We start from the raw sequence: 13,842 nt of genomic DNA on the forward strand, positions 1-13,842 counted from the left end.
AAGCAATCCATAGAGTGTATTTAAATATATCAATACAGTCTTTGATTATATACGAGGGTATCTCATCAGATCCTACAACTGTTCTGAACTTTAAGTTTTTTATTGCTGTTTCAATTTCGTGTAAATAAATTTCATTAACACACATCGTGTCTAGGATTCCATTCTCGTTACTTGATAAGATGTTTGCCATAGTCACACCATTCGGGTCTTATGAAGAGGGCACAAATACAGAGGCGAAGTAAAAGAAGAGGCGAGTAAAGGTATTAGCTATGTCGTCATTATGATGAAGGTACCACCCTTCAAACTTTAATGTGCGCCCGGGGAGATGTTGTGTCCTACTTTTAAGTAATTCCAAAGTTCTTTAGGATTATTGTTAATATTTTCTTCCAAATTTTGGGTAAGTGAATTATAAGCTGCCTTGATGTCTTTCTTAATGTCCTTTCGCAGTTCGTCAAATTTTGTATAGAAGTTCATTGAATTGGTAAGTTTAGTAAGTTATACTTGCTATGATACTTCGCTTTCGTTTTGAGTTTTTGAATAATTTTCTTTGTGAAGCATCAAGGATATTTATAACATGATCTCATTTCAGGCGGACTATTTCTATCAAATCTGCTATAGATAGTATCATAAAAAAATCTCGCTGAATTGTTAATATGATTATACTTTTTTAAAGCATTCCCAGTCTACCAACGAAAGTTCTTGATACAGTTTTAAAAATTTAGCTTTTTTAAAGTTGTATCCGGATATGTTACTCTTCTGCTTTACTTTTGGTGTTGATTGTTGTTTGATGTTTATTACAATGGGAGCATATCTTCTTTAAGTAAAGGATATGATTCTCTACTGACCCCACTTCTGACATATTTGAGAAGTTGAAGTCAGCAACCAGAAAAATCGAGGTCCTTGAGTACAGTTAGAATAAACAATTCATCGTAACACTCAATGTTAGATTCAGATGGGAAGTATACTACAAAAATAGATAGTGTTTTCTCCCCTGTGCTTACTTTCACTAACGAAAATCACAATTGTTATCACCTCTGTAAGCACATACAGTATTTGAGCAAAGCAGAGATAGGAATCCCACCCCCTACCATTTGATGTGGCAGTTGTGATGGTATGTTGCCTTAAAACTATGTGGCTGTTATCAAATAGTTCAGAGTCATAATATAATTCGTTGTTCCAAGTTTCCGTAATTGCAATCAAATCATAATTATTTGATAATACTCCACAAAAGAAATAATTCACTTTACCACTCAAACTACGAGAATTTTGGTAATATATATTGAATAGTTTTTGTGTTTTTGAATGCACAGTTGTTTTGAATGATTCATTTGGATCAGCTGAAGACAACTTAACAGTTTTTTTCCCTACTATTCTTTGTATTGTCTTCAATATCTTGACCTCAGGCTGATCTGTTCTTGAATACTTGGGAGCGTCCAGATGAGTAATAATTCTTCTCCTTGTGATAGTTCGGTTCCATGATTATTGGCAACCACCTCGAGTGAAACAGGTATCCGGTTGGCATCTTCAAAAGTAGCAGAAACAACCTCGTTCAGTTGATAGCTTTCCCTTCCATTGCCTTAATGTACTGATGTAGGTAATTCTTAGCCGATGCCCCAACCAGGTTCTCTTCCTCTTTTCAATTAGATTTAAAATTGTTCTCTTTTTCCACATGTGTTCCTGGGTTTTCTCGGAGTACTCCTGTTTCCTTCTACATTCTCATTCCACCGATTTCTTCATCATCTTTCACTTGTTTTAATCATCCGTCTCCCTAATCTTCTAACGGACATAATCGCTAGACGTCAAACTGAAAAAAATCATTTTATTTCATTTTTCTCCTCACAATTTCTAACACCCTCTCATTCGTTTTTCCTTCGACCCAACTGATTCCATTCTGCTCCACATATAAATTCCGAAAGCTTCCAGTCGTTTCTAATCACTTCTGCGTAATGTCCATGTTTCTGCCCCATACAGTACAACACTTCACACGAAATATTTTATTACTTTTTTCTCAACTTTTTATTCAAGATCCCACAAAATAGACATTTTTCCTCCTAAAGGCCTCCTAAAGGCTTCTTTGCTTTTATTTCACGTTCGCACTTCATATCATCACTAATAATACTACCCAGATATCGAAACTTGTTACCTGTTCTATTTTCTCTCCTACTTCTATATTTGACATTAACTGCTTCATTTTAATCAGCGTAGCTTTGTGTCTTTTTAACATTTATTTTCATCTCATATTCTTTACAGCCTTTCCTTAAAGTTTCTAACGTCTTATTGATTTTATTTTCAGATTCCGCGATAAGCACCATATCATCCGCAAAACCTAATCATTATAACTCCTACCAAAACGCCGTTTTCATTATGTAGGCTCGTTTTTTCGCTATCTCTTGTAGATAAGTATTAAATAACGTTTGTGAGAGACAGATCCCTGTCAAACTCTCCTTCCAATTGCACTTTGCTCTGTTATTTCCTCTTCTAACACGTACTTGTTGATTCATATATGTCTTATGAGTCTTCGATCTTTGCATTCCAACCCAATCTTTTTTGAAAACTCCCAACAACATTTGTTAATTCATGCGATCCCAGTCCTGTCAAGATTACTATATAGTTGAATTCTCTGAGTGAGTATATCTAAGCCTCTGAATTGAGTCAAGTGTGTTAGCTATGTGAATGCAGCTAAAACAAAACGAAGTGGTCGAATTTTTAGCAGCAAAAAAGGTAAATCCTAACAACGTTTAAAGCTGTTTATAATGAGGAAACTCTGGTCGAGGTACGATGAGTGCATCGAAAAGAGAACAGAGGGATCACTCGATGAGATTGTTGACTAGCAGTAGGTCTTATCACCTTACTGCGCCTGTCGCATCAGTAACTGCTGATTCTCGAAAGAATTCAATTCTTCATCAAATACAAAGCTAAAGATCTCCTGTTTCAAATATGCACGCAATTCTAACTTCATTGTAATGGGAAACTTCTGAATAAAGGGTGTGCAAAATCACTTTAAGATTGTTAATCTTTGTTCTTCATTTAAATAATCGCACAAATCTTTAGCGACATTAAATTGCACAATGATATCAATAACAAATCTGATAAATAAGATTTCGCTTGTTGTCAGTCGACAATAGTGAAACAGTGACGCAACTCTGCTCTGAACGTTTTTGTTGGCGTTCCTCAAGCAGTTAATATATAGATGAGTATATGGCAGTAGGTAAGTAGATGGTGGGAATGTGCTACCATTTGTGGCATCGTCAAGGCACGGTAAGAATTACGTGATTTAGTTGAAGTCCATGGCCAGTGTTTAGACGATTCTGTATAAACTGTGACAAATTAGAAACACCAAGTAGACAATTGATAAATTGCGATGAGTTTCACTAGGATTAATTTTTCCCCTGTCAAACATTCAATTACTGCAAGTTGTTTTAGTGACATTGACATTTCAGTCACCATTTGATTCCATGTCGTACTGCTTGAAGAATGAGTGAACGGAACTCCACTAGCCTTATTATTTGTAGTAAGGGGATATAGCTAGCAGATGGCAATAGATGCTCCTCTGTGCTATGGTTTATTCGTATTTTACGTGAAATTGTGATTTTTTTTCAGTCATTCACATACTACTCTTAATATCTCTTTTTGTTGATATTCATTAATATAAACGAGTTGATAAATAGTCTCTGTTTCGTAGAATGTGTCCATCTACTTTTGGCTCATGGAGCGCCAGTAAAGGTAAAAAATATGGCTGGATGGAGTCCCTTGGCGGAAGCTGTCAGCTACGGAGATCGGCAGACCAGTACGTATATAAAGTTTATTATGTATGAAATGTATAAAATTATTTATCTGGTAGCTTTCAAAGTATAATTTGCATTGATTTTTTTTTTGTTTCGCAGAAAACTATTAAAAAGAATTTTAAAACTTTAAATGTTGCTTCTTGAAATATAGAAAGCATTGAAGAGCAGGAGAGTTTCCCTCTCCCACCAAAAAGACATGGTTTATTTAGTGGAGCTGGCAATACTGATGAGATTGCGCGCATGTACAGTAGCATGCTTGATTAATTAATTACTCAGTGTTCAATTGGGACATCAGGAGCGAGGCTAAGCTCCATCGAGGCTATGTGGATAGCACACACGCCTTTGGCGCGGGAGTTCTTTTCCGGCAGGAGCTCATGTGGGTCCTATCCTATGTGAAGCTGCAGGTCCACATCTCATACGTCACTGCTAAAAAGAACGCTAAACTAAAGTCAGATAAAGCAGCGAAGCTATTTGTCTCCCTTAAGATAATCGGAAATAGTTAATTTGAACTACTTCTGGTTTAAATAGTGGTTTAACGGATGAGATGGAACCTATTCTTTAGATGCTGAATCTACTACTAAAACACTTCTCTCCGTTTTTGCTCTATAGAAATCAGTATTAAAGCCACAAGTAGTAAATTTCAGCCACTTCCGGTTTCGATAGAATGTTGCGTGTTGTGGAGGGATACGTTCTTGTTAGACCCAGCATCGATTGCGGAAAACAGCTTGTCACCATTTTTGTTCTATGGGGATAAACGGTGAAACCGGAAATGGTTAATATGAATCACGGTTTGAATAGAAGATTAGCGGAGGAAAAGGAACTTATTTTTCGGACGCTGAATCGAATACAGAAAACTGTTTTTCGTACTGTTTTTGCTCTATGGAAATCAGTATTGAAACTGGAAGTAGTAAATTTCAATTACTTTCGGTTTCGGAAGAATATTGTGAATTATAATGATACGTTGTTTTGAGATCCTGAATCGATTGCAGAAAACTCTTGTCGTCTGTCTAATACCATTTTTATTGTATGGCGTTAAATGTTGAAACTGAAAATTATTAATTTGAAACACTTCTAGTTTGAATAGAGGGTTAATGAACGAGATGGAACCCATTCTTGACGCGCTGAATCGAATGCAGAAAAGAACGCATCTCGATATCCTTGCCGTTTTTGTTCTGATGCCTGTCAATAGACGGACGGACAAACGGACACAGCCAAATAGGACTTTCGACACTTACGCATAGCATAGTTGCAAGTCTAATAGCAATAAAATTCAACTGGAAGGTGTAAAACCTAAAAGGATAAATAACAAAATATAAAATATGCAATTAGAAAATAAATAAAAAATAGCAGTAATAGTAACACATATCAGGAATATTTAAAAAGAAAACTTCTGAGCGCGTTAACTATCCCAATCTCACGAATAAAAATGAGAATACGAGCTTCTCCGTGGCTAAGCGGTTAGCGTACGCGCCTTTGGCGTGGGAGGCCCGGGTTCGATTCCCGGCGGGAGCTCATGTGGTTCGGATTCCACGTTAATCAGTAGGTCCACGTCTCATATAGCCTCGCTGCTGAACGGGACGTTAAACTCAAAATCAACTCAACTCAACTCAAAAGTGAGAATACGGTTATTAGAATACAGCATTATCTGCTAAAACTTGATTAAGATCTTTAGGTTGCCCTAAACGTTCTCTTAAGGTCTCATATTCTGGACATTCTACAGTATGGTGAATACTCAATGGGAAGATACAATCGTCACAGTACGGACTGCTAGTGTCACGTAATAAATATGAATGAAGTGTGTGTGTCTGATATGCAAGTGTATAAGAATCACATTATCTTGGCAAATTTTACGCCACGACATCTGCCAATTGCCCAAAATAGATTTTATTGAGTGGAGTTTATTGTCGTTGGCCTGGTTTCAATCCGCTTTGCAATGAAAGGCATTCTTTAGACGAAGTATATTCGGATAGACTCAGGAAAGAGTGCATTACTGCTACACATGTCATTGCGCTGTTCTTGGCTGCTGTGTCAGCACGCTCTTTCCCTAATGTCGACGTGTGCCGGCACTCAGCTGACAGTGATGACAGTTTTGTTGCTGTTGCCATCTCCCAAGAATTTCTGGCAGTAGAAAATGTTTAATAATGACATTCTGGGAACTTATAACAACGCTTTGTGAGTCAGTGCAGATATACATACGATGCCGCGAAAACTAAAGCTCGTGATCGAGAGCAAGTTTAACTGACGACGTATTGACGTTAGTTCGGCAGTAAATACTAAACACAGGTATAGTCTAGGCATCAGCTTGCCAAAGGTGCTCTCCTTTTCGACTTTAAAGGCAAATCATGTAATAATTTGGCATCCGATATTTTTCGAATATATACCCATCAGTGATCACAAAAATGCCGGAAAACAGAAAAAGCACCTCACGGGAGGGGAGGGGAGAAAGCCGAAATTTTAGCCGTTTCTATTATTCACTATATCTCCGTAACCATTGGAGCTAAAGCATCCAAACTTTTTCCATTTTGTTTGTCTAATTGTCTTCTACAATTTAACTCTAGTACATTTGTGAGCTAAATATAATGGTTTTCTTGTTATTTTCATTTTTATTCAGTATTGGTTGCGCGTGACATCAGTTTTTTAGCCACAGATTCTTTACAAGATCGAATTCGGATAAATGTTTCCTCTAAAAGCTTTTCGTCATTTTATGCTCTTTCAAAAAATGTATACTTATATTAGTGTAGGACTAATAGTGCCTGAGTTATAAGCGACTTTATTCTGTCATGTGCGAAACTGATCACGGCGCGGCCCAAGAGTTACCTTCCCACAAACAGTAGATATTAGCAGCTGATGATGATTATTAAATATGTAATCCTGTGTGCCTGAAAGTATATATCCTAAAGATTAAGTCTGTCTGTAATCTAATTAAAAATATCCATTTTTAATATCAATTGAGGGGCTATTCGGAAAATAACCCTTGTCAAAAGAAAATTTCTCTGAAGAATAAAAAAAAAAGAGCTTTCTCTAGTACAGAGTATAAGAAACTCTGCAAATCTGTTTCTTTATACGTGTCTCTGATACCTTTCCCTCTTAAAACTTACTGTAACAGTAAGAAAAAAGCAAAAGTAAGATGTGCTAATACATTTTATAAATGATCAGTTTTTAAACTGTTAAATTTTATTTACTGAAGAAGTACCGGTACTTGCCTATTATTAAGATTGTGTACAGTTGCTATAGTGCAGTAAATCTATAATAATAAACGTAATAGAAGGAAACGACATGCTAAGGAAATCTCTACACAAGAAAACAAATTGTTTGATTTCTGGAATTAGTTCTTAATAATGTTATGCCACTCTTATATCCTAAAAAGATAAAGAAATTTGTGATGTCTTTAATGCATCATTCAGTCTTCATCACTCTGTTCATTAACTGATGTTGACTTTTTATACTCGCTCGGACAACCGCACATTGGAGTGCACAAGAAACCGTGATTCTCACATTTGTATTTCAAATTTAAACACTCAAGTTTCTGACAGCTACACATGGTAATCTCTAAAGATGTCTTGGGAATATCTGCTAGTGTTTTCAGAACTGGTCTCAGAATTTGGTCCTCCAAGTACCATCCAGAGTCTTCTGGCTTTGGTAGATAATCTTACACTTATTAGCGTTTCCCAAATTGCTGTCTGGTACTGAGATCTCTTTATATTTTGTTTCAGAGCATCACTAGTTGGAGGTATCTCTCCAGGCTTAATTTTCTTAAAAGTAGGAGCCTAGCTCCATCACAGATCTTCACATTAACCTTGAGGAGCTTTGTGAAAAACAGTTCTTCAGATTCAATAGCGTTTACTGATAAAGGAATCTGTTCTAGAGAAAATAAAAGGTCACAGTTCTCTGAGTAAGTAGACCATAAATAGATAATGTATTGCTGGAATTATCGTCTTCAGAACTCTGTTGTTCTTTCTGATAGTTTTAAAGATCAGAAGACTGTTAAGTCAAACTTCGAGATCGAAGTTCAAAATCTTCAAGGGAAGCATGAAGAATCAGATTCTAGGATGATACTTGATGCTGTGAATCACAATTCAGAAAGATTTGTTGTGATGTGTGGAGACACCGATGTTTTCCTGCTGTTGATACAGCATTATGCCAGAATTTTTTGTAAAGAAATGTACATAATGGTGGGATTTCAAAGACAAGAAGATTTATTCCAGTTCACCACCTTTGCCACCCGTTATCTAAGAATGAGAAGAGAGGTCATGTCTTATCACACTCCACTTGGCTGCGATATAACGTCATATCCAGTTGGAACATCAAAGATCTAGAACTGCCTACTTACTTATATCAGAAAAATGTGACCTTTTATTTTCCTTAGGACAGATTCCTTTATCAGCAAACGCTATTGAATCTACAGAACTGTTTTTCACAAAGCTCCTCAAGGCTAATGCGTAGATTTATGATGAAGCTAGGCTCCTACTTTTAGGAAAATGCAGCCTGGAGAAATTATCTCCAACTAGTGATGCTCTGAAACAAGATATAAAGATATCCCATTACCAAACAGCAATTTGGGAAGTGCTGATAAGTGAGAGATTGATTTACCAAGGCCAGAAGATCCCGGGTGGTACTTGGAGGACCAAATTCTGAAAACCAGTTTTGAAAACACTCGAAGATATTCCCAAGGCTTGTTTAGAACTTACCATGTGTAGCTGTCAGAACTTGAGTGTGTATGAAATGCAAATGTAAGAATCGCGGTTTTTGTGCATTTCAATGAGTAGTTGTCATTGGAACACTCAGCGAGTGTAAAAATTCAATATCAGTTAATGAACAGAGTGATGAAGAAGACTGAATGATGCATTAAAGACATCACAAATTTCTTTACCTTTTTCGAGATATAAGGGTAACCAGGAAAGTTTTGTCGTTTTGCGTGGAGGTCTGTGTTCAATTGGCCCTCACACCATGAGTTGAATGTGAATGTAGATAAGGCGAAGGTCAGTCATTGGTGTGTGTATATCCCGCATACTGTTTTGTTGTGATAGTTCAGCTACAGCGTGAACTTGCGTAAGGACAGAATGAACATGGAATCTCCACAGAGTGTCATAAGGGCGTGTATGCTGTACGAGTTCAAACTGGAATCAAACGCCGCTGCAGTGGGGTGGAAGATATGCCAGGCCTTTGGTGAGGGTGTCGTGACTACACAGACAATGCAGTGGTGGTTTAACAAGCTTAAGGACAGTGACGAAACACTCGAAGACCAACACAGACCAATGTAGTTGATGGAAGACCAACATATGTACAAAATGAAGATCTTCAGGCAGCAATTGGGGCCAACAGTGGCCAGGCATGTGAGGAACTGGGACTAGAATTCAGTGTAAGTGGAGAAACCACTCGGGAGCACCTTCAACTTGGGAAACACTACAAGTTGGGTCGATATGTTCCACATGATTTGACTCCCATCCAGAAGACAACGCGAGCAGACACCTGTATTTCCTTGCTGTCTGGTCTGAGGAAGGAGCCATTTTTGTACAGGTTGTTGACATCATGAGAAGTATGTCTCGTACGAAATTGCACGGGGCCGTTATCATTGGTTAGCGTTCCATGAACCGGTTCCACAACAGCCGAAACCAGTACTGCAACAGAAGAAAATCCTCCTGTGTGTTTCGTGGATTGCTCACGACATCGTGCATCGGGAACTGCTACCAGCTGGTCAGAGGATCAATGCAACTGTCAGCAGTTAAGCCATGTTCAAGAAATTCAAAGCTCTGGAGCTAGCAATCTGAATCGCAAAGGGGTCTTCCTGTTACAGGACAACGTTAAACCACACGTGGCTACCCTGGACACCATTCTACGCCTTGGATGGGGAAACACTATTGCATCCGCCATATTCTCCAGACATTGCACCATCTGATTATCATCTGTTTCATTCCTTGGACAATCACCTTAGAGGACGTCAGTTCAAATCCCCAGTAGAGGTGCAAAATGCACTTGATACTTTCTTCGCTTCACAGCCCACGAAGTTCTACCAGAACGTTGGCAGAAGGTCGTCGATGTTGATGGGGACTATTTTTGATCTTTCAGGTACGTCTTAGGCGACATATCGATGTTCGAATGTGGTGGGTGAAAAAGCGACAGAATTATCTTCGTCATCTTTAAGAGTGATATAACATGATTGAGAACTAATTCTAGATTTCAAATAATTAGTTCTCTCGTGTAGAAATTTCTTAAGTATATTTTTTGTTTTCTATTACGTTTCTTATTATAGATTTATTGTATTATAGTAACTGTATACAATCTTAATAATAGGTAAATGCTTCTTCTGTAAATAAAATTTAACTATTTAGAAACTGATCATTTATAAAATGTGTTAGGCATATCTTATTTTTTGCTTTTTTTTTCTTACCGTTACAATAAGTATTAAGAGGGGAAGGTGGTAAAATTAAAAAACGTGGATGGTAAATTGTTCTTGATTCTTTCTTGAAGGCAGTTTTGAAATCTGTTTCCTGTTCTGTTTCGCTCAGTACCATTGTAGTATATAAATCGGACTTGTAGCAAGAACAGCTCTTATGGAATTTTTTCTTTCTTTTTTTTTTCAGAAAAATAAAAAATCTATAGAAAGCTGCATGTTTGTGCATGTTTTAGAAGATATCAGAGATACGTATAAAGAAACAGATTTGCACAGTTTCTCATACTGTGTACTAGAGAAAGCTCTCTTTTCATTCTTCAGAGAATTTTTGTGTTTTGACAAGGGCTATTTTCCGAATAGCCCCTCAATTGATATTAAAAATGGATATTTTAAATTAGATTATAAACAGACTTAATCATTAGGATAATATGCTTGCAGGCACACAGGATTACATATATATTAATCATCATCAGCTGTTGATATCTACCGTTTGTGGAAAAGTAACTCTTGGGCCGCGCCGTGATCAGTTTCGCACACGACAGAATAAAGTCGCTTATAACTTAGGCACTATTAGTCCTACACTAATATAAGTATACATTTTTTGAAAGAGCATAAAATGACGAAAAACTTTTAGAGGAAACATTTTTCCGAATTCGTTCTTGTAAAAAATCTGTGGCTAAAAACTGATGTCACGCGCAACCAATACTGAGTAAAAATGAAAATAATAAGAAAACCATTATATTTAGCTAAAAAATGTGCTAGAGTTAAATTGTAGAAGACAATTAGACAAACAAAATGGAAAAAGTTTGGATGCCTTAGCTCTAATGGTTACGGAGATATAGTGAATAATAGAAACGGCTAAAATTTCGGCTTTCTCCCCTCCCCTCCCCTCCCGTGAGGTGTTTTTTCTGTTTTCCGGCATTTTTGTGATCGGTGATGAGTAAATATTGAAAAAATATCGGATGTCAAATTGTTACATGATTTGCCCTTAGAACTCAATTTCTAAGCCCCGATGCCTAGACTAGTAATACAGACTAAATTCCGAATTCTCCTCGTCTGTAACGAAAACACAGCCTACAGAATTTTACTTTAGAACCATCCGTATAGAATACATTAAAATTGGAGTACTGTTCTAACAACTTTTGCTCTGAACTTCTGCTGGTATTCTTAGGTACTTTTGAGTTGTGTAGTATGTGATAACAATCGAAGGTCAAGCCTTGATAGAGTCAGCAGCTATGGTGGAAAAGCGCGAACACGTAGCAGACAAAGAAATGGCCATATAAATTCGTATGGAATACGACTCTCATATGCATGGGAATATATCTCGAGGACATGTTGGAAACCGATCCTGGAGGGGTGATCAGAAATACAATGTACTGGACTGTATAATTGCTGGGAAGTATTTCACGCTGTAGGCTAATAATTCGTTTGCTTTTGCATAAAGGTCAACAACGGAACTAGTACGTACGAAAATAACTAGCAGCTAGTCGAATGTCCAGGTGATGAATAGTGCCAGGTTTTTTTCAGTATAGAGGTAAGAGCAGATAAATAACCAATACAATTACAGTGTAACGTGGCCCGAATTAGACTACAGTATATTCACAATAAAACAATGCTATCAGCATCATAGATGCGGGAGGAAGTACGAAATAAGTTCACAGCTAGGAGAGAAGAGTACTTAAGAATTCGAATGTGTAGTGCCCACCTTAGTTGTCGTTAGGAGTACACACGCGGAAATTTCTGTCCAGAAAACCGAAGAATCGGAATCCTTTCTTGTTGGACCAGTGAACAAAACCGTTTAATGTAAGTTAAAACTCTCGACTGATACCGCGAAGTTATCTAGAGCGACAATAAACATCTAGATCGTCAATGTACAGCAGACCACAGACAGGAGCCTGGGTCTTAGCTAGAACACAGTTGACGACAACAGCGAACAGTGTAACACTAGGAACACTGGCTTGTGGGATACCATTTTCTGCAGGAATCGCTCTGAGAGACTCTACACTCACCTTAAAGTAACGTTGGTCAAGGAAATTTGTTAAAAATTGAGCCATAAGGCCACAAAGATCAGTCATGCGGGCGGACGTTTTAAAATTCCGCAGCGCCATGTTGTCATAAGCATTTTTCAGATCAAAGAGTATATAGCAACAAGCTGCTGACAATGAAAGAAGGCACCTTGAATCTATCTTTCGAGTTTAAGAGATTGTAAGTAGTGCGTGGAATGAGCGACAGTCGCACTGAAATTTCCTCAGGAGACTTTGATATTAAGTACCACTCTAGTCTCTAGTTTACCATGCTGAAAGAGCTTAAAGATGTAACTGGTGAGAACAATGGGTTTGTAGTTCGTGGCATTCGTCGTGGGTTTCCCTAGTTTTAAGATCGGAAGTACCAGAGCCTCACGCCATTGAGGTAGGGAAGTCTCCTCTGTCCATATACGGCTGAATAGCTGCAATAATGTAAACTGTGTATTGTGAGATACATGGCGCAACGTATCACAAGACGTTAGTAAGCTTCGACCATCTGGAGGTTTCGCCCTCAGACTGCGTTTGCTCGGCCCATGGCATCGCACTTTATATTTCACCCTTTGCTTCTAAACCTACGAGCATACCAAGTTTCTAGTTTCTATTCCAATTTGAAATCGCTAAATTTAAGGTTTTCATAGAAAAATAACCCCATTTAATTAATAAAGGCAATTTTTTCTTCTTCTGCTTAGACCCCTTAGAAACTAAAAGTATTCATGTTTGGCAGTATTTTTTTTTGGGGGGGGGGAGGGGGGATAATTCCGAGAGGCTACAAACACGTCAAATTTCATCATTGTAGTCCTACCGGAAATACTTAATAATTATGGGGTGTAGGTAGTGTCCGATTTATATAACATGAGGCATGAATTTTCAGTTCACCTAAAATCCTACTAAATTTGGGAATTTTTATTTTTGGAGGTTTACTAGAAAACTAGAAGCGTACTAAATTCCGAGTTTTTATTCCAATGTCCAATATAAGGTCCATTTAAAAATATACAGGGATTTTTTTTTCATATCCCCTTTTTACCTCCTAAAACGAAAATTTAGATATAATATAAGGTCCATTTAAAGGTCCATTTAAAAATATACAGGGATTTTTTTTCATATCCCCTTTTTACCTCCTAAAACGAAAAAACAAATGGTATATATACTTTAACAATTTCCCTGTTGGGTTCTTTCCTAAAGCTATAAGCATGCCAAATTTTAACTATCCACTTCAACCGGAGGTACCTGTGTTTTTATGTCAATGCGTCAGTTCATGTAGCTTTAAAAGAGATGCGATCAATCCGTGGTGTAGTATTGGATGACTCACGTAAGGCAGAATCGAACTTAGAGCGTGAATGAAATGTTTTAATTCTCTGTATTAGCGCTACAAAAATTTAATGGGTTCCATTCGAAACTCGTTAGAATTTTTTCCAGATTCAGAGATAGAAGAAAGTGCGGCCCAAAATATTGGCTATTTCTGTGGGGCTAGTCTCCAGAATCCCATCTACTTTTAGAGCAGGCACACTAGTACTAGTACGTTTTCCATTGATTGAGCGTAAACGACGCCAGACAGTAATCATAGATGTCGACTACTAACGAACAGTACGTAGTCTTTCCAGCTGTAGGGCTTAGATGATTTAATAAGTAACTGGCATGAGAG

At 37.5% G+C, this 13,842-nt stretch overlaps 1 protein-coding gene across 2 annotated transcripts in view; it reads left to right on the forward strand.

The window, feature by feature from the left end:
• LOC145686301 (ankyrin repeat domain-containing protein 13C) overlaps positions 1–13,842 on the forward strand; it is a 234,923-nt gene that overhangs the window by 42,556 nt on the left and 178,525 nt on the right. Inside the window, exon 3 of one of the 2 annotated variants that reach the window (XM_081759446.1) lies at positions 3,683–3,787. In XM_081759446.1, the coding sequence (XP_081615572.1) occupies positions 3,683–3,787 (105 nt within the window). Of the gene's footprint in view, positions 1–3,668; positions 3,788–13,842 lie in introns of both variants that reach the window. The other variant, XM_081759447.1, reaches the window with a different exon arrangement.

The sequence above is a fragment of the Thermobia domestica genome, chromosome 5 (genome assembly GCF_964235325.1).
Source record: "Thermobia domestica chromosome 5, izTheDome1.hap1.1, whole genome shotgun sequence".
In the NCBI taxonomy this organism is placed as follows: Eukaryota; Metazoa; Arthropoda; class Insecta; order Zygentoma; family Lepismatidae; genus Thermobia; species Thermobia domestica.